Here is a 20,787-nt window from a genome sequence, read left to right on the forward strand (position 1 = left end):
ACCCTTATACCCACAAAATGTAGAAAGCTTCCAGAGAGAATTTTGAGAGAGAAACCCTTGAGAAAAACAAGATTGACTCATCCACAATCTTCATATTTTGATTCTCCAAATTCTTCTACTCTCACCCTCTCCATTGACATATCCTTGAGAGGTACATTTAGCCAAATCCTTATCTCACCATACTCATATCAGTGAGGAGGTATTTTGGTGCTTGGGAAGCAATTTAGAAAGGACCAATTCATTTTGGTTGATGCAATGGGCTATTACGGGATCCAGTAAACTAGAAAAGACAAGGTTTGGCGTAACCCTGTTGGAGCAAAAAGCTTGGAGGTCTTAGGTACACTGGATAGATTAGGTTTGAAGGGTTTTTTGCTATTCATGTATCCCAACTTCATTCTCTAGTGGATTATTGACCGCTTGGAGGGTAGCGGAAAGGTTTTTCGTCGAGTACTTCGGTTTCCTCTTTGATAACACATCGCCATGTTATCTTTGTGTTTGCATCTTTCTTCCCTTACTCTTTATAATTTAATTGCTGCTATGGTTGTAATTAAATATGGATTAGGGTGTTTTACCAATTTGGATTTAGCTTATATTCATATTCTGCACATATATTGTTTGTTTATACGCTTGTGTTGGTAATTTTAAATTAGGGGTTTAAATGTTTATTGGTGTTTTACACACTATTTGAACTTTCAATATGCACAAGGGTAGTTTCGTGGGAAGCTTCTTCTCGTGAAAGAGTCGCGAAACTTTCTGTGTAAATTTTAGGAAGAACTGAAAATGGCTTCCTCATTTTTGTAGATAGGCTTCGAGAAGACTTACTCGCGACTTACTTGTGAAAATGCCTCTGAAGGATTTTTTCAACAAAAACTGATTTGGCTTTTTGGAAAAACTCTTAACACAAAAATGTTATACAAAAACACTTTAGAAAACATATAAAATACTCAAAAATCTTTTTGGGTTTGGTCATTAAGCAATTGAGTATACACATATCACATTTGAACATGTACAATCACACAAATAAATAGGCATTCATTGAACAAATAACAAAAGATCCTCCAAGCCGAGTTCACCCTATGTACTTGAGCCCTCCAAGCTTCTGCTTCCAACAGACTTCTCGGAGTCTTGTCTTTTCTAACTTTCCGGATCTCGCAATTCAGCCCAATTGCATCTGCCAATGAATGGCTCTTTTCAATTCTTCCTAACAGCACCAAAATCTCACTTAACACTCAGAATGGGTGTGGTAAGTGTTTAGGCTAACAACCTCTTAAAGATCTAGAGATGGAAAGGTAGGAGTTGAGGAAAACCACAAGGAAATGTGTAGATGATTGTGGATATAACAATCTCTAACTCTCAAGTGTATTTGCTAGGGTTTTCTCACTGAAAAGTACTCCTTACAATTTGTGGGTAATGAGGGTATATATAGTGTGGGTAAAGAATTGGTAAGGCAAACATAAATTTTTGCCAAACAGAAACTTTTATGGGTCCTTCGCAAGTTGGCCCTTCTCGCAAGACAGTCGTGAAATTGACAGCCTGGCATAACTCTTCATCTTCCAGTCATGTGCTCCACACATGGCATTTTCGCGGGTTGCTTCTCACGAGGTAGTCGCGTAATCCACTGATTCAACTTTGAAAGCTTTCTTCTTCACCGATCTCTCACACTTATCCCTTACAAATAAACCCACATACATATAGGGAAAATGATTTAAGAAATTACAATCAAATTTGGCATGGAATTAAAGCCAACACTATATAGTTGTAAATCACAACTTTACATTAATCTTGAATGATACAGTCTAAAGTAACATTGTTGGGAAAGGGACTAGGCGAGAACTAAGTAGCATGAGGGCAAAAGGAAAACTATTTAGTAACACATTTGTGATGTGTTTGTACTTATTATCATAAGGTTGTGTAACTTCTTGAATGTTGCAACATAACTATGGTTACATCAAGTTTGTGGATGTTAAGCATAGTTTTAAGTTATTAGACTTAGCAGAGAGTAGAAATGCTTAATTTGGTATTACCAAATGAGTTTGGTTATAATAATACACTTAAAAAGGATATTTCTATTTTGGTCCTTAAATGATTTTCAATAGTGCTCCCAAACATTTTTTTTTTCTGCAAGGGTACTTAAAGGGGCATAACAAATTACCAATATGAATAGAGTTTAGAGTAGCACAAGAGATGCATGGCAAGTATATGTACATTATATGAAAGTGGGAGATGTGAGTAATTGGACCCATCTTGGTCCAATTATATTTCCCAATAGTGATTGTTAGATATATTATGGCCCAAACCAATTGTAGGCACATACAATTATAGACCTAGCAAATTAACCTTTGGTTAGTCTATGGTTAACTTAGGGTTAGTCAAGTATACTCTAGTATATAAACTCTAAATTGAGTTTATTTTAAACTGAAGAGGTTAATGGAAAATGTAGTCGTTAGGGGTTTTTTACTGTGAATGTAAGCCATTAGGCTGAACCACGTACGCTTTTGTGTGCGCTCTCTTTCATGCTTCCGCTCATCATTCAATCACCATGCACAATCACATAACAACTTTAATAGTGAGCTGACTCGACTAGCCACACTAGTCCTTTAATGATTTTGTATCATTAAGAAGCTTTAAGGGGAATAAAGGGACAACACATTACATGCTTCCATGAACTTCTTCTCTCTTGCTTTTTCCCCATCCTAGAATAGCATTTTGTGTGTGCGTGCGCGCCTATGCGCAAAACTAGGAGGTTTTCTAAGTAGGGGAAAAAAAATTAAATTTTACAATTAAAAAAAAAAGATATTTGTAGTTTTTTCCATAATATCCTTATAACTTTATTCTAGTTTATTTTTTTTTAAAGTTCAAATATCATCAATATTAGAATTTAAAATATTTATTTAACACCATTCTTCTTGGTTCAAGCTTCTGCTGGCAATGAAGTGGGGCGGGGCCTAAGAATGGAGTCTTCACTTTTGTCCCACATGGTTTTGTCCTGTCCCTCGCTCCGCACGATGGGCGAATTTCCTTGCCCCATCTCTACCCCATAGGGCCCCGCAAAACTCTACTTCGTGTCAATTTGCCCCACCTTACACCTATTACAATTTTTTTTTAAATTATTTCATTAATATAAATATACTTAAAATTACAAATAAATTTATCACATCAAATAAAAATAATTTTTATTAAGGATCGAATAATATTATCCAAAGTATTTAACAAGAAAATATCACCCCAAAAAAAAAAAGAGTCTTAATTAATATCCATGCATTAAAATATTTAGTACTAATACAAACCATGTATTTAATACTAATATTATAATACATAATAGCATAATCCAAACTCTTAATACAATAATAACAAAATCACATTACCTAGCTATATCAAAAATAATTTCCACTTTCTTCCACATATTGCAATGTAAGTAGGTCAAAAAAGTATATATTCATTCCTATCCCTCCACCTATGAGAGGCAAGGAAAAACCGTGTGGGAAGAAGCAAGGGTGGGGTGGGCAAAAGTTGCCATCCCACTTACAATAGGCATGTTTGTTTGAATGTCGATTTCATCCAGGAATATATAATAGGTCTTTTATATTTTGAGTTTCATTAGTACTGTGAAAACCATCAATTGAGTCTGATGAGGCCATGATTAAACTGAGCCCAGACAGATTTTTGGACCTTTATGATCATTATCATCATCTTCTATCTTTTGATGAGGAACCATATGCTATTTAATCAGTCATCGCACGATCCTGAGTGCCACGGACTTTTGCATTAAATTAGTGGGTAGGGGGTCACCTTTGACTTGGAAATTTCATATCTTTTGCTCTGTCATGAGTGTTGATGATGCGTAAATCGTAAATCCTGTTGGTTCGTCCAGAAGGAGTTGAGTCCTCATCACTATCCCTACAAATGTAGGACAAAGTCTCTCCTAAGGTGGTCATCGGTGTGGTGCTTGCCACAACGTCTCTGATGCCAAAGTTAGTGTCTAGAAGCTTTTTGAGAGAAATAAGAAAGTTTTTTGGGTGTATCTATGTACCTTGTTTCTAATGAGTGTGCATATATAGCTTCGTAGTTCCTAGCCATTGGGGCCTTAAATGTGGCTTTAGTGCTCTTCCTGTAATGCCTTAGGGCTTATTAATGGGAGTTTTGATGAGCCTCCAACGGTCTGACAGCTACTTGATAACTGTCCGAAGTATTGAATTCTCTTATTAATGACTCGCCTTCCTTTGTCCATGCCGTGTCAAGGTGGACGAATGTATTTGATAAGGTCGCCCAAGAAAAGAGAGTTCGTCAGTCCCATTAGCTGCCCCTCAGGTTCTGTGGTCGTCGTGGCATGTCAAGACGACCATCAGAAGATGAAAGGTTTTTTGACCAGACATGGCTTTTGGGGTTTTGTTCCACATTCAATGTGTAGTGGTGGCGCCACACACATTGTGGCCATGTGGTGTGTTCTTACCAGTGGAGTTAATGCCCCATTTGTGTGACTCTTGGTTTTCCCATTGAATTTCAGTTTTTTGTGCCTAGTTTTTAAACTTCCTTTCTTTCCACTTTCCCCTTCACTTTTTCCAACTCTCAATCATTGCTTTGTGCTTCTTCTTCTCCAATATGTTCTTGCGATTTTCTTTGAGCTTTTGCATTATGTGGTTGCTTCTTTTGAGGTATGTCTCTTTTTTCCCTTTTCCTTCGCTTTTTTATGTCATAGATAGATTATGCTTGGTTTCTGATTTCTTTTCTGTTTTGGGGCTTTTAGGATTATCTTCTCTCTTCCTCTGTTTTCTAGTTTTCCATGGTTAGTAGCTCTAAAGTTAAGGTAGCTTGCCCCTTAATTTCATTCCTTTTTGCGCGTTTAGGGCTTATTTAGGTGTTTCCAGTACCTTTTTCCCTTTAGTTGAAAACTTTGTCTTTGAGGGTAGTATTTAAGCATTGCGTTGGCTGATTTGCTCCCCTTGCTCTGTCAGTCAATTGATTGGTTTGAGGGTTTAGTGAGTGAGCAAGGAGCAATGTTTGAAGTGAGATCAAGTGAGCTTGAGACTGGGTTGTCATCTAGCGATGATGCTATGGAGGTGGAGGAAGACACTGCAGTCTCCGTCCCTTGGGAGGTTAGGGCTTTCCATGCCTTTAGGGAGGTGTGTAGTCTAGACAATGAGATGCTCTCCAGGTTCAGGGGTAGATTCCAATTTCCTGATAGGGTTAGGGTTTGTCTTCCTCACAGGGAGGAACGAGCTTGTCACTTTTCACCTGGGGAGGTATGCTTCTATGAGGTTGCCTTCCTGAGTGAGCTTAGATTCCCTATCCACCCTTTTATTATAGAGCTTCTAGGCCATTTTAGGAAACTTATGCCCAATTCATGGAGGATAGTGGTCAGCTATATGGAGATATGGCTGGTTGCTACTGAAGGAGATATGATTAAGGTGGACGAGCTTGTTTATTTGTATTGTCTAAAGGAGTCCAAGGAACATGGGTACTACGAACTGGTGCCTTGGGAGAGGAAGACTAGGATCATCCAGGACCTGCCCTCATCATTTAGATACTGGAAGTCCCAATTCTATTTTGTGTTCAGGGATGAGTGGGAGACTTCCTTTGATGAGGTTTGGGGTGATCTCCCTAGGTTGCTCCGTCAATGGAGAACCTCGAGTTTAGATGCGTCGTTATTTCTACCAGTCCTTTGTCCTTCATTCTTTTTGTGTTCATTTTGTTGTTACTAATTCTTTTGTTCGTTGTCTCATGCAGTTAAGAGACGGCCCAAACTTAAGAGCAGGTACAAGCAACTTGTTGAGGCTGCTATTGAGTACGCGAAGTAAATTGACGATTTTGACGATTTGGTCGATCCTTGCACTTTAGCTTTGTACTGCCTTGGCTCGGAGCCTTCCGCTTTTGTCCTGCACACTATTGAGATTGAAGAGAAGAAAAGTAAGAACTTTATTTAATTTGTCATTGATTTTTTTTTTAAAAAAATTTAATAACAAGTGTTTCCTTTTTGCAGGAATGACGACTAAATTTAACCAAGACATGTATGCGAAAATGAGGTCCAAGAAGAACGAGCCTCTATCCAATCTCGAGAAGAGGACAGTGCGTGTCGTAGAGAAGGGAGTTTCTGTCACTCTAGCTGCACCCGGTACTGAAACGACGAGGATAGCTTCTCCGACTACCTCGGTGGAAGAGATTACTCCCATCCGGAAGAAGCCACGCATGGCCGACAAGGGGAAGGAGAAGGCTGATTCCCACTCGTCCAGCATTTGGGACGACATTGGACTCGCGGTGAGGGCATATAAGGTCGTCACTATCGAGGAATTGAAGGTCTTCTCTGGCACACCCTCCAATGAGGTTGTGAGTTGTCATATCCACAAACTCGTCTAGGTAATGTACTTGTGCAATTTCATCCTTTTCTTTCTCTTCTTTTTGCATTGTCCTGAAAATTTTAATTTTCTTTTCAGGTGCTGGGGGTGAGTCTTCATATCACCTCGGAGTATCTTACTTAGGAGGCGAAGGTTGCATCTGTGATGTACAGGATGGAGGTTCTGGAGGCGGAGAACTCCAAACTGAAGAAGGACCTAATTGTTGCCATGGACGAGGCCAACACCATCAAGGAAGAGGCTAAGGCCTTGGGGGAGGACCTCAAAGCTAAGCAACAACTGACTCTAGAAAAGGATGAGCAACTCCTGGCCACGAAGGAGAAAATCAAGACCGTTGCTGCCAAGATTGTTGAGGCTTTCCAGCAGACTGAGGAGTACAACACTGTGCTCTTCAGTTGGTACTATAAAGGATTTGAGCTCCTGAGGTGATACTTCATCAAGCACCCCACCAGAGTGGATCTAGAGAACCTGGATATGGAAAAGGTGGACAAAGAAATGGTAGCTAATGAAGCCTCCTAGTCCACAGCTCCTGAGGGTGATGCTCTTGAGAGTGCTCTTTCGCCTCGCGCTGGTGATGATGCAGCTACCAATGCTTGAACCTACTTATGTTCGTCTATTTTTTCTTTGTAATCTCCTTTTTTTTTGGGTGCCCAGTGTATTTTGGGCTTTTTTATTCTACTTCCAGAACAATGTTTTTATTCTAATTTAAGAACAATGTTTTTAGCCCAGTGTTTATGGGCTTTTAATTATAATGTTGAAACAATGATGGTTGCCCGTTGTTTTTGGGCCTTCAATTATAATAGTAATTTCATACTTGTTTATTTTCTTGCCTTACATGATACTCTATGATTGCATATAATCCCCGTCTGCTTCGTTCCTTCTGTTATCTTTTTTTTTTTTTTTAATTTTTTTTAAAATTTTTAAATTTTTAAAATTTTTTAATTATTTTATTTATTTATTTTTTTGCATAAGTAACTTGCATCCGTCTGTGTGAGTTGTTGTTACTTAGTCAAAAGTTTTGTTTTGACTCATACCCATTGATGAAACCTTGTCATCTTTGGATTTGTCAGTAACTTACATCCGTCTAGGTGGAATCTTGTTACTTAGCAAATTTTTATGACTTACACTCATTGAAGGGATCTTGTCATTTTTGATTCGTCAATAACTTACATCCGTCTAAGTGGAATCTTGTTACTTAGCAAATTGTTATGACTTACACCCATTGAGGGGATCTTGTTATTTTTGGATCTGTTAGTAACTTACATCCATCTAGGTAGAATCTTATTACTTAGCAATTTTTATTTATTTATTAAACATGCATCACATTGGCTGAATAGTTCTTTTATTGCTTTATGTCAAACATGAATACATTCATCCACTATGTTAGGACATATGTGGTTCACATGTTAAGAACATATGTCATGATTTTATGTAATTGGCTAATCCTTTGACAAAACACACTTTACTTGTATTTGGGTAGATTTAGGATGTGTTTAAATACTTCAAGAAACCATGTTTCAAGATCAAGTGTTGAAGCCTTCAAGTCTGTCCAAGAAAACAAGCTGATAGTGCAAATTCATTAAAGCTTGACAGCTGCATCTATCGAGCTTAAGAAAGCTGTTCAAATCCCGTGTGCTCGATAGCTGCTCGACACCTCCTATCTGTCGAGGTTTAAGAATTTCAGAATTCTGATATGATTTTCTTGGGATCCGTGTATATGTATTTGGGCTTTCTTCTCTTCTAACCCTAGACATATAAAAGGATTGTTTTAAGGGCCATCAAACAGTTCAGAAGTTGCACAAGTATTGAGCAAACTCTGTTCAAGCAAATTGTGACCAAAGACGAAGTTCTTACCCTAGTTCATCTCTTTCTCTTGAAGAAGTTACTATGTATGTGCACTGTAGAGTTTTGTGACCAAGCATCTTCTTGATCTTCATCGTGTGGATGAACTGAAGAACTTTGCAGCCAACGACCTTCTTAGTTGATGATTGAAGTCGCGTACTGGGATCCGCACAATTAGTTAGTCACGTACTTGGGAGCCGTGCATTAGAAAGGGGAACTGTCACTACAGAACAAGTCCAATTGGGTATTAGGGTAAGGGTTCAATTGTAGGTGGGTAAGGTACTTGGGATTCCTTTACTTGTAACCGCTTGTTATGATAATAGTGAAGTTTTGGGAGTGGTGACCTGAAAATCACCCGGTGGGATTTTTGCCGTTAGGTTTTCCCCATTAGTAAACAAATTACCGTGTTATTTATTTTCCGCTGAATAATTAGTTTATTGGTGATTTGTTTGTGCTACCACGCGTTTGCATGATAAATTGATTAATTAATAACTTGGCTAATTAATTAATTAATTTCTATCACAAGGGGTCATTCAGTTTGTGGCCTATCACACTACATCTATTAATGGTATTGCTTCAAATGCTTAATATTCCATGGTCGTGGTAGTTTCCTCCCGTCCAACGTCTCCAGGTGATAGCTACCTTGCCTAGAATAATGGGTGACTCTGAGGGTCCTTCCAAGTTGGATCGAGCTTTTCCTGGGTTAGGTTCTTGGTGGCAAGCGTGACTTTGTGTAGGACGAGATCTCCAATATTAAGTCATTTGAGCTTCACCCTTCTGTTGTAGTACTCGGACATCTTCTGCTGGTACTTCCCCATCTTGTGGGATGCTCCGTCTTTGGATTCATCCAAACAATCCCGAATGACTCTTAGTTGATCATCATTGTTGCCTTCGTAGAAAGCTTCTCGTCTCAAGTTGGTGATTCCTACTTCGACTAGAATTACTGCTTCGGTGCCATAGGTGAGAATAAAGGGGGTCTCTTTTGTTGGGGTTATTGCAATAGTCTTGTATGCCCATAGAACATTGGGCAGTTCTTCTGGCCACCCACCCTTTGCCTCGTCCAGTCGAGCTTTGATGACCTTGAGCAGGGTCCGATTCGTCACTTCCGTCTGGCTGTTAGCTTGGGGGTGACCAGGGGATGAGAATTAGTTCTTGATTCCTAGCCCTAAGCAGAACTCCTGACTATCAAACTGCCGCCCATTGTTTGATATGATCGTTCGTGGTATCCCAAATCGGCAGACTATGTTCTTTCACACAAAGTTCTGGACTTTCACCTACGTTATGGTTGATAGTGCTTCTGCTTCAACCCATTTTATGAAATAATCAATGGCAACTAGTAAAAATCTTACTTGTCTTTTACCTTGGAGCAATGGGTTGACGATAGCAAGTCTCCATTAAGCAAATGACTATGGGGAGGATATTGTTGTCAGTTTTTCAGATGGGATGCGCTGGACATTTTCAAACCTCTGACATTTATCGCACTTCTTGACGAACTCCTTTGCATCCTTCCGTAGGGTAAGCCAAAAGTAACTCGTTTGGATAACTTTACTAATCAGGGATCTTAGGCCTGCATGATCTCCGCAAATTCCTTCGTGGATCTCCTTCAAAACATATTTGGCTTCCTCCTCGTTGACACACCTCAAGTAGGGCATGGAAAAGCCTCTCTTGTACAAGGTATCATTCAAGATCATGAACCTTGCTGCCCTCTTCCTGACCTTCCTTACTTCTTCAATGTCCTATAGGAGCCTTCCATCTTGAAGGAAGGATAAGATTGGGGTCATCCAATTGCTTTCGCTCTGGATTGTGAAGGTGTGGCCTTTTTCGATGCTGGGGCATCTCTAGACTTCAATCTCTATATCTTCACTCGTTGGTCCTACTTTTGACGACGATTGTTTCGCCAACTCGTCTGCCCCCATATTCCGGCTTCTGGGATCTGTGTGAACTCTACCTAATCAAACTCTTGTGTCAAAAGTTTCGTCAACTTTAGGTATTTTTGCATCCTCTCCTCATTTACTTCGAATTCCCCCTTTATTTGGTCTATGATGAGCTTTAAATCACTATGGAGGAGCAAGCTTTTGAATCCTAGTGCTTTTCCGACCTTTAATCCTATCAGTACTCCTTTGTATTCAGCTTAATTGTTTGTGGCCGAGAATGCTAGCCGAACTCCGTATTTGAGCGTCTCTCATTCGGGGTAATGATAATGACCCTTACTATGCCCCTTTTTTGGATTGACGAGCCGTCAGTCTAAATCGTCCATCTTTCTGTCTTGTCTGTATCCCCCTTGTCGTCGAGGATTGTAAATTCAATGATGAAATCTGCCAATGCCTATGCCTTAATAGTTGTCCTGGGGTGGTATTCTATGTTGAATTGGCTGAGCTCTATAGCCCACTAGATCATCCTTCCTACAACCTCGGGCTTGTTCATTGCCTTCTTTATAGGTTGGTCCGTCATTACCAAGATGGGATTCACTTGGAAATAAAGGCGCACCTTGCATGAAGCGACAAACAAAGTGAATGCAATCTTCTCTATCCGTGGATATTTGGCTTTTGCCCCCTGGAAGGCTTGGTTGACATAGTAGACTGGGAACTGTCTTTTGTACTATTCTTGAATCAACGTAGCACTCACAGCTGTAGTTGACACTACCAAGTACAAATACAGGTTTTCTCCCTCCTTGGACTGACTCAAGAGGGGTGGATTGCTCAAGTATTGCTTGAGTTCCTGGAAGGCTTTCTCACACTCGTCTGTCCAAAGAAAGGCTTACTTTAGTGTCTTGAAGAAGGGCAGGCATTTGTCCGTTACTTTCGAGACGAACCTGTTGAGCGCTGCTATCATTCCTATGAGCTTTTGGACTTCCTTCACGGTCTTGGGTGACGCCATCTCCAGTATGGCTTGCACCTTCTCTGGGTTTGCTTCTATTCCCCTCTAGGACACCATGAACCCCAAGAACTTCCCTGACGCCACCCCAAAAGCGCACTTGTTGGGGTTTAACTTTAGGTGAGTAGACTCTTTTTTACTCTTGACGAGCATGTCGTCCACGTATACTTCCATATTCCTCCTGATTTGTTTACTGAACATCTTGTTTACTAACCTCTGGTAGGTTACTTCTGCATTTTTTAGCCTGAAGGGCATCACCTTGTAGCAGTATAGCCCTTGGCTTGTGATAAAGGCAGTTTTCTTCTAGTCTTCCTCTGCCAGTTTTATCTGGTTATACCCTGAGAATGCGTCCATAAAAGTCAGGAGCTTGTGCCCTGCAATGGAATCCACCATCTGATTTATCCTCGGCAGGGGGAAGTTGTCCTTTGGGCAGGCCTTGCTTAAGTCTGTGAAGTCCATGCACATCTTCCATTTCTCGTTTGCCTTCTTTACGAGAACAACGTTAACCAACTAGTCTGGGTAGTAGACCTCACGGATAAAGCCTACTGCTAGTAGCTTATTTACTTCATCCATGATCGCCTAGTTTCGTTCTGGAGCAAACACTCGACGTTTCTACTAGACGGGCTTTTTCTCAGGGTCCACATCTAACTTGTGTTGGATAATCTTCGGGGATATGCCTGGCATGTCCTCGTGGCTCCACACGAAAATGTCCAGGTTCTCCTTAAGGAACTGGACTAGCTTCTTCTTCGTGTTTGCACTCATGGTCATCCTTACCTTGATGGTCTTCATTGGCTCCCCGTCTAGTAGCTCCACAGTTTCCAAGGCTTCCAGCTTCTTCTCTTCTTTTTCCTCGATCATCCATGTATGGTTTTCCTTGGCTACCAACACTGCTTGGTAGCACTCCCTAGCCAATACTTGATCTCCTTTTACTTCATTTACACCGTTTTCCGTTGGAAATTTCATCTTCAGGCAATAGATGGACATAGCTGCCCTCTAGCGGTTTAGTGTAGGCCTTCCAATGATCACATTATATGAAGAGAGACAATCTTTCACCAAGAAATCCAATTGACGAGTCAACTGTTGTGGATAAGATCTTACTATGACCGTTAATGTCACTATGCCCTTGGGATACACCCTGTCCCCGCTGAAGCTGACGAGGGGAGACTTAAAAGGGCATAGCCTTCTTGGATCTAGCTTCAACTGTTGAAAAATGGAGAGGTAGATGTTGTCCACGGAGTTGCCATTATCCACGAAGATTCTCCTGGTATTGGATCCTTTTATCGTGAGCATTATGACCAAGGGGTCGTCATGAGGTTACTTCACTCCTCTAGCATCTTCTTCCAAGAAAAACAGGTCACTGTCTGTTTGTCTTACTTTAAGGGGGTATTCTGTGGACGCTGTTCACCTGCCTCTGATATGATTTCTTAAGGAATTTGAACGATCTGCCTGTGGATGGCCTGCCTATGATCGTCTTTATATCCCTGATCACACTTGGCGGACGTTGGGACGCGTTATCCTCGTCCCTTGGTGAGGCTTCGCGCTTGTCCTTGCTATCATCCGTAGACCTACTAGGTTCTCCCTTCTTCACAAACCTTTGCAATTTTCCTTTTCATATGAGTTCCTTTATTTGCTCCTTTAGATCTCTGCAATCCTCTATGTAATGGTCATGATCCTTGTGGAAACGACAATACTTCTTCTTCTCACGTATGTTGGGCAACAAATGTAATGGCCTTGGCCATTTGAGGTAGTGCTCATCTTTAATTTGCGCCAAAATTTTGTCAACTAGCATAATTAAAGGTGTGAATTTTACCATTGGTGGAGTTTTTTCATTTTTCTTTTTACCTTCATCGGTAGTCTGATGATCTAAATGCTCCCTTTTTCATCCTCTTCGGTCGTCTTCCTTCCCTTTTTACTGGTCTTCTCTACGTCTTTTATTGTGGCTAAGGCGTCTTCGATGTTCATGTACTTCTGTGCCTTCAGGAGCATCTCTGCCATCGTCTTAGGAGGGTTTTTCGCGAGTGAGACCACGAACTCCCTGGATTTCAATCTAGCTTTAAAGGTTGTTAGCTGCACTTTGTCATTAGCTTCGTCTACCTCCAAGGTTTCTTGAGTAAAACGCTTCACGTACGACCTCAGGGTCTCCTTCTCTCCTTGCTTGATGGTGAGCAAGTGGTCTGTTGTCCTCCTCGAGTGCTATCCTTTGATAAAGTGGCATAGAAGGGAATTGCCCAATTGCTCGAAGTTATCAATGGGCGATGTTGGTAACTTCATGAACCACTCCCTTGCAGCTCATTTGAGAGTGGTTGGGAAAAAGTGGCACAGTATTTCGTCTGAGGGCTGTTGGAGGCCTAATGTCGTCTTGAAAGTGTTGAGGTGGTTCACGGGGTCCTTAAGTCCATCAAACGATTCAAGCTGAGGCAGATGAAATTTTAACGGCACTGGGCATTCCAGGACTGCCGCTATAAAAGGTGAATCTATTGTTCTGACCATTCTATCCAAGCTTCGCTTTGTTTTCACTTTAATGGCGTTCTTTAGCTCATCCATCTCCTTTCTCATTTCCTTAAGAAGGTTCGAGTTTGGTCCATTTGGAGTGGCTGGTCTTCGACAGTCACTCCTTCGGTTGCTATCTCCTTCGTCTTCCTGATTGGTCCTAGACTGGTTCTCCTCTTGTTGAAGTTGCAGCCTCATCTCCCGATTCTGTCTGGTGAGTTCTTTCACGCTAGCTATAAATGTCTAGATTTGCAGGGCTAATGTTGTGGAATCTTGGTTGGACTCCATCTGAATTTGGGAATTGATTGGAACTACGCTTTCGAACCTAAGTGCGAAAATGTCGTTCCCACAAATGGCGCCAAACTGATGATGTGTAAATCGTCAGTCTTGTTGGTTCATCCAGATGGAGCTGAGTCCTCGCCACTATCCTTGCAAACGTAGAACAAAGTCTCTCCTAAGATGGTCACCGGTGTGGTGCCTACCACAACATCTCTGATACCAAAATTAGTGTATAGAAGCTTTTTGAGAGAAACAAGAAAGTTCTGAATATCAGAGTATCTATGTAAGAGTATTTTTGGGTGTATCTATGTACCTTGTTTGTTTCTGATGAGTGTGCATGTATAGCTTCGTAGTTCCTAGCCGTTGGGGCCTTAATTGTGGCTTTAGTACTCTTCCTGTAACGCCTTAGGGCTTATTAATGAGAGTTTTGATGAGCCTCCAATGGTCTGACAGCTAGTTGGTAACTGTCCAAAATATTGAATTCTCTTATTAATGACTCACCTGCCTTCGTTCATGTCGTGTCAAGGTGGATGAATGTATTTGATGAGGTCGTCCAAGGAAAGAGTTCGTCAGTCCTATCAAGTGTCATCTAACACTGTACTATTGAGTTATTAATTGCGTTTTATTGACCCCCTCATTTTATGTGGTTTTGGTTAGTGATTCCTTTTAACTTAAAAGAGTTTTTAAGTTCTGCGTTGGTCGGTCAAATACACCACCAACTGAGATAGTAACAAGTAACCACTACCGAATGCGATATTAGACGATAAAACACGTCAGACGTTGAATTAATGGGAATCCAAGCATATCAAATTATCAATGATATTCTCTCACACACACACACACACACACACATATATATATATATATATATATTGGGTATTACATATTTTATTGTTGCCAAAATATACATATCTACTCCGTCAGTTGTGTATGTTATTAGTGCATTAATCTTTTCACGCTTCTCTATTACATAAACAAACGATTTAAACCCATAATGATATGATTATGCGTAAAGGTTCCGGCACACAACTTTACACAGATTAAACTTTTGCTTCTTCTCCAAAACCCTATGCAAGTTACTCCCCACCATGGCCAAAACCCTCTCAAAACCCACATCCATTTTCTTTATGCTCTTCACCATTTTCTTCTTCTCAACCTATGTCATCGCAGATGAAGCACCCGTTTTCTCCAAAAATTTACCTCCTTCATCACTTGGACTTGAGCAACAGAAGCTAAGCCACCTCCACTTCTACTTCCAAGAAATTGTTCGTGGCCCCAAACCTACTGCTGTACGAGTAGCACAAGCTAACACGACAAACACATCCCCAACGGGGTTTGGAGCTGTGGTGGTGATCGATGACCCGCTGACTCTCCTCCCAGAAAATACCTCTAAAGTTGTTGGACAAGCACAAGGAACTTATACCTTCGCGTCGCAAAGTGAATCAGCATTGTTGATGGTTATGAACTTTGCTTTCACAGAGGGAGAGTATAACGGTAGTACTCTTAGTTTGTTAGGGAGAAACACTGTATCCTCGTCCGTCAGGGAGATGCCGATCGTTGGTGGGAGTGGTGTTTTCCGGTTTGCTCGTGGGTATGCTCAGGCCAAGACTTACACGTTTGATAACAAAACTGGGGACACTGTTGTGGAGTATAATGTCTATGTCTTACATCATTGATTGGGAAAAATATATTACACACAATGTGTTCTACACACAGCAAAAATGTTGAAAATGTGACTTTAAGTCGTGATTTTAGTGTATTTGCACATATGTGCAATAAACACGGCCCTTATTGATTTGAGCGTGAATATATTTATTGAGCCTTTCACTTGTTATATGGCTACCCATGGTTTTCTTCCATTTTTTTATTTGGTGAAAAATAAAATACCATTGGCTGAATGTATTGTCAGATAATTGGGAACTTTTGATTTTGTTTAAGATATGTCAAATGTATATGAAATGCCTATTTGTCTAATTTGACAATCCAATCTAAACATCACAGAACCAAAATTTGGAAGCTGATTTAATTTGTAACATATTACGGATGCCACAATGATTTTAATTTTAGATTTGTCTATTGAGTTTTGTGTTTAGTCACGTTTAAATTGTGAGATTGAAAACAATTAAATGATCTATAAAAAATTGTTGATTCCCATTTTTGACAAAGGGCCCAATAACAGAAGAAGCCTAACAATAGAGAAGATGAGAAGGGGAATGAGGGGCAAAACGATAAAGAAACAAGAAAACAAGCCCATCGGGCTGAAGCAGCAAGATCGATGGCCAGCAGGCCCATGAAAATAAAAAGAGGTAAAAAAAGAATAAATTGGTCGAAAAAGCCTAAGGAATGAAGTAGTAAGCCCATGGAAATAATGAGAGGCAAAGAAGAAGTAAATGGGCTGGGGAAACCCAGGGAGCGAATTAGTAAACTCAATGGGCTGGCTTAGGGGCCAATAAGCCCAAAAGGGTAATAAGAGGTGAGGATGTAGTAAATGGGCCAAAGCCCAAAGAATTTAGTAAAAAGCTCATAGGAGTAAAATGGGTAAAGAAGAAGTAAATGGGCCGAGAAAGCCCAAGGAATGAAGTGGTAAAATGGGCTAGCATGGCAGGAATGTTGGCCAACAAGCCCAAAAGAGGTAAAAATGTGGAAAGTGGGCCAAGGAGGCCCTGAGCAAAAGATTGATGGAGGAATGGGCTGACATGATAGGAACATCAGCCCACAAGCCCACAGGGTATTTAGATATAAAAAAGATAGGTAAAATTGTGGAAGGCACAATGAAGTGACATGGCAAGATCAGTGGCCAAAGGGCCCACGGTCATAGAGAAGGAAAACACGGGCTTAGTAGAAAGAAGAAGGCCCTTTTCCAAGCAATACCCAGTTTGAGAAGGGATGAAAAGAAGAAGATATGAGCCCAAAAGCCCACATGTCCTTCACGCCACAAAAGATAAACATCAACTAGCACATACAGCAGAATCAAACAAAACGCAAAAGCAGTAGAAATGGTGTGAAGGCCAGAAAGAAAAAAAAATTCAGACGAAGTGAGAGCATGCACAAAGGGCCAAGGCACCACCTACTTGTACCTAGCCAATACATGGGAGGTGGGCCATGGGTCGAGGCATTTAGAGGGTGTGGTTTGGCGGTGGGGAGAAAAGGGGGTCTATTCTGGGGTTCCCACTTAAGCTTCATTGGGGGAAATGTCCTGCTGGGATAGCATTTCACCCAAAAGAGGTAAGTATAGGCTGGGACCACTTGATGCATGCCATAGAGGTAGGTGAAGAGCAAGTTTAATCCTTATCCATATGGGTGAAACAAGAACGGAGAGAGGTAAGAAACAAGATAAGTAATTTTGTTTGGAAATGGAGAGTGGTGCAAACAAGACACTCTGAGCAGAGGTAGTGGCTAGACAGCTAGTAGGCTGGTGGCTAGTCCTGGAGGGATGCCCATAAGGAGCCAAAAACGATTAAGGGACAAAAGGGGTAAATCACACAATGGCAAACAGTATATGAGGACATAGCCATGAACAAAACAAAAGGAGGTAGAAAAGAGAATAGAGGGGAGATAGAAAGAAAAGAGAAAAATAGAAAACAAGAGCATACATGGAAAAATTAGAGAGAAAAGAAAGAAAGACTGAAAAGAAAACCAAAGAGGAAAAATGAATGGTTGAAACAAAGGCGTACATCAATAGGCCATGTGAGAGACTGCGAAAAGGGGGGGGGGTGCTCTCAAAAAAGAGATTTGGGTGCTTTGGGCACCTCTCTTTTTGGGTAAGTGTATAGAGTCGCCACTTATTTTTTTACAAAAAAAATAAGAAAAAATAAAGTAGAATTACATGTCCAAAATACATCAAATGTCATTGATAAAAAAAGAGTACAATTTTGGAAGCATAACCTTACAAGGCTTTGGTCCTAATTACAATCTATGCAAAAAATACAAAGCTTTGATTTTAGTTACAATCTACCAAAATTATAGACAAAACACTAATCTACTATCCAAAATCCTAAGTTCGGGAGCTAGGTTATGGAATGGGAAGGTTTTAGGCACCCACTCCGCCCAAACAAAGTCTGTTCTTCTAGACTCTAATGACCATTATATACCCTTTTGTATGATGTTGAATGATATGTTGTAACACACATGAAAACACTTGGTAAAATTGATTTAAATGAATCTGTCTTATGGATATGTCCTTTTTTAAAAGAAAAATCAAATTTGTTTTCAAAAAAAAAAAAATGATTTGATTTGTAAAAAGCATATATGCTTCTGTAAAGGGTAAAGAAAATGAGATTGGGTTATTGTGTGCTGTCACAAGCAACCAAAAATAAAACCTATACTCCTAAAAATATATGTAATAATGCAAGTAAGGATTGTTCCCACGGAGAGTATCTATCCTAGTTTTATGCTCTATGAACAAGGAAGGGGGGGGGGGGGTTGAGTATAATGAAAACAATTTTAAGAAAAAAAACAACTTAGGAACAATTCAAATTAAAGTATTGAAATCAATCAAAAGAACAAACCTTTGTCTAAGTCAACATCCACCATCAGAATTTTACAACTGATCATTGATGCAAGTATATATCAATTCACATTTTGAATATTCACTGTTGGAACTATTTTCCTATCTCTCCTTAGTTGTAGTTAATTAGAAAACAAGCGATCTAATAAACCCTAACTACTAAACAACCCAAGACAAGCACTAAAGGTTTAATATAGTAGCAGCCTTAAGAATTAGAGAGATCAATGAAACTAAACAACACAAGCACAAGCAGTTGTATTTAATTTAGTCGAGCGTTCTTCCTAAGAACTAATAATGTTTGACGTGGCAAATCATTAAATCTTAGTTGCTTCACAAGTTAGAGAGATCAAACAATTACGGATTTGATATCTAACCTAGTTGTAAATTGCAACGAATAATAAACTAGTAGGCCTCCTAGTAATTAAACGAGACAATCATGAAAAAAGGCACAGAAGAACATCTGATATTCAAAGCATAAATTGAACAATAAAAACAAATTAGATCTCACAGTTTTATTGATTTCGAGGCTTTAGTTTCCTTTGACCAAGTATAAAAGTTTTAGCCACGCAGGGCCATGATGAAAACTTAAAGGAGAAAATCAGAGAAGAGGGGAGAGAGAAGCGTGTGTCCAATTCTGATTTCTCCTCCCCCTTTTACATGGTAAATCCCCCTTTCCCAATCCTACAAAATCTCCTAAAAATATTCTCAATAATAATATCCAAATCTGACTAATTAAGGAAAAATATTAAAAATAAAACAAAGTCCTAATATAACTAGGAAAGTGGTGTTTTTCAGCTTTAATTTTCGTGCATCAGATCTGGAAGCTTCCAAAAATAAACTACATCAAGTTTGTGTATTAGAATTGCAGGCAAAGGAACATTCCAGAACGTCAACAATGCAGGTGCAGCAAATTCATGCTCGATTTTGACCTTGACGAAGCCTGTATCTCTCAAAACTCAAAACATGAAAGTTGTAGAGATTTGTCTTGGAATTCCATACCATCTTGAATCATCTCAATCGGAGCTTGGATGAGAGAGTTATGCTCAGATTACGAAGCAATGTCAAAGTTGTCCAAAATCGCCCAATTAGCTACGTTTTGCACTTAATGCCTCCATTTGCATCCTAAATCAAAATATAATAATAATGAGTACATTTAGGCACCAAATAAATATAAAAGACTAAACATTAAGGGAGAAAAATATGGCATTTTGCATTCTCATCAGGTTAATAAAAAATCAGATCTGTTTTGAGAAGTTAAAAAAAATGAGATTTGGTTTGTAAAAAAATTACATCTGTTTTTGAAAGGGTAAAAAAAAATGGGATTTGTTAAAAGATGATTCATATTCATAAGATAAACTTATTATGCACGTATCACATATTAAAAAGAAAGACTTTAACCTAACTCTTAATTCCTTCTTTGAAATTTCAAAATCTGCAATTTTATAAAAAGAAAACTTTTTCAGAAAAAAAAAAAATTAGTTCTGTATTTAAGGAAAATACATATCAATTTTGTAGTTGAAAAAAATTCAGATTTTTATTTAAGGAAAATACAGACCAATTTTGTGATCAGAAAAAATACAGATCTGTATTTAATGAAAATACAAACCAATTTTGTGATCAGAAAAAAATACATATCTGTATTTAATGAAGAGATGGGTTCAAGTTACACCTGGTGTAACTTTATTAGAGTTACACATTTTTTAAACCATTGGATTTAAGTAGATCCAACGGTAAAAAAAAGACCCTCATTAATGCTAATATTCTAATTGATCTCATTTATTATCACTTATTTAATACATTCCATACTTATTTCTAAACCCAAAAAAATTTATACATTTGACTCTCTCTCTCTCTCTTTCTCTTTGAACTTTTCTCTCTCTATCTCCTCCATGGTTCTTCCATCTCCATGGCCAAGTCGCTGGCAGCAACAAACAAAAAAAAAAAAAAAACACAACCGCCGGACTTTGTTGAATAACACAACTATTGCTTTTAGTTGTTCTCTATCTCCACTTTTATCAAGTTGATTTCAGAGCATATAGTTGAAGATTATATATTATTTTTTTAAGTTTTGAAGATGTAATAGATGGATTGTTTTCATAAAAATTAGTAATCTGGGGTATACTAATAATGTAAACATTTTGGAGGAAGCCTATTAACAATTTTGCCCAAAACGTGTTAATGTCTCCAAGGATGGCTTTCAATGAAATACACATGTTGAAAAAAAATTTTCAGTTTATTTTAAATATTTTCTAGGAAAGGAAGATAAGAATTCTTCAATAATTAGTATGTTACCTTAATCAATAGGATTGCATTGTTGTAATGAATTCGCTAGAATTGCACTATTGTCTTGTAAGAAATAGCATTTGTTATGATGGTTTAAAGTTGCAACTGAATTGCAACAACGAAAAGTGCAATCTTTATAAAAATTTCACAAATACAAAATGATGG

General features: G+C 39.2%; 1 protein-coding gene across 1 annotated transcript; it reads left to right on the forward strand.

Moving 5' to 3' along the window:
- Positions 1–14,718: 14,718 nt before the first annotated feature.
- Positions 14,719–15,666, forward strand: LOC126692851 (dirigent protein 22-like). The gene has a single exon (XM_050388650.1). The coding sequence runs from the start codon at positions 14,921–14,923 to the stop codon at positions 15,506–15,508; it is 588 nt and encodes a 195-aa protein (XP_050244607.1). The 5' UTR covers positions 14,719–14,920; the 3' UTR covers positions 15,509–15,666.
- Positions 15,667–20,787: the final 5,121 nt, after the last annotated feature.

This window comes from Quercus robur, chromosome 7 (genome assembly GCF_932294415.1).
Source record: "Quercus robur chromosome 7, dhQueRobu3.1, whole genome shotgun sequence".
Lineage (NCBI taxonomy): Eukaryota > Viridiplantae > Streptophyta > Magnoliopsida > Fagales > Fagaceae > Quercus > Quercus robur.

Excerpts from the sequence above, each read along its gene's own strand:
- LOC126692851 (XM_050388650.1), top strand. The coding sequence starts at position 14,921 with ATGGCCAAAACCCTCTCAAAACCCACATCCATTTTCTTTATGCTCTTC.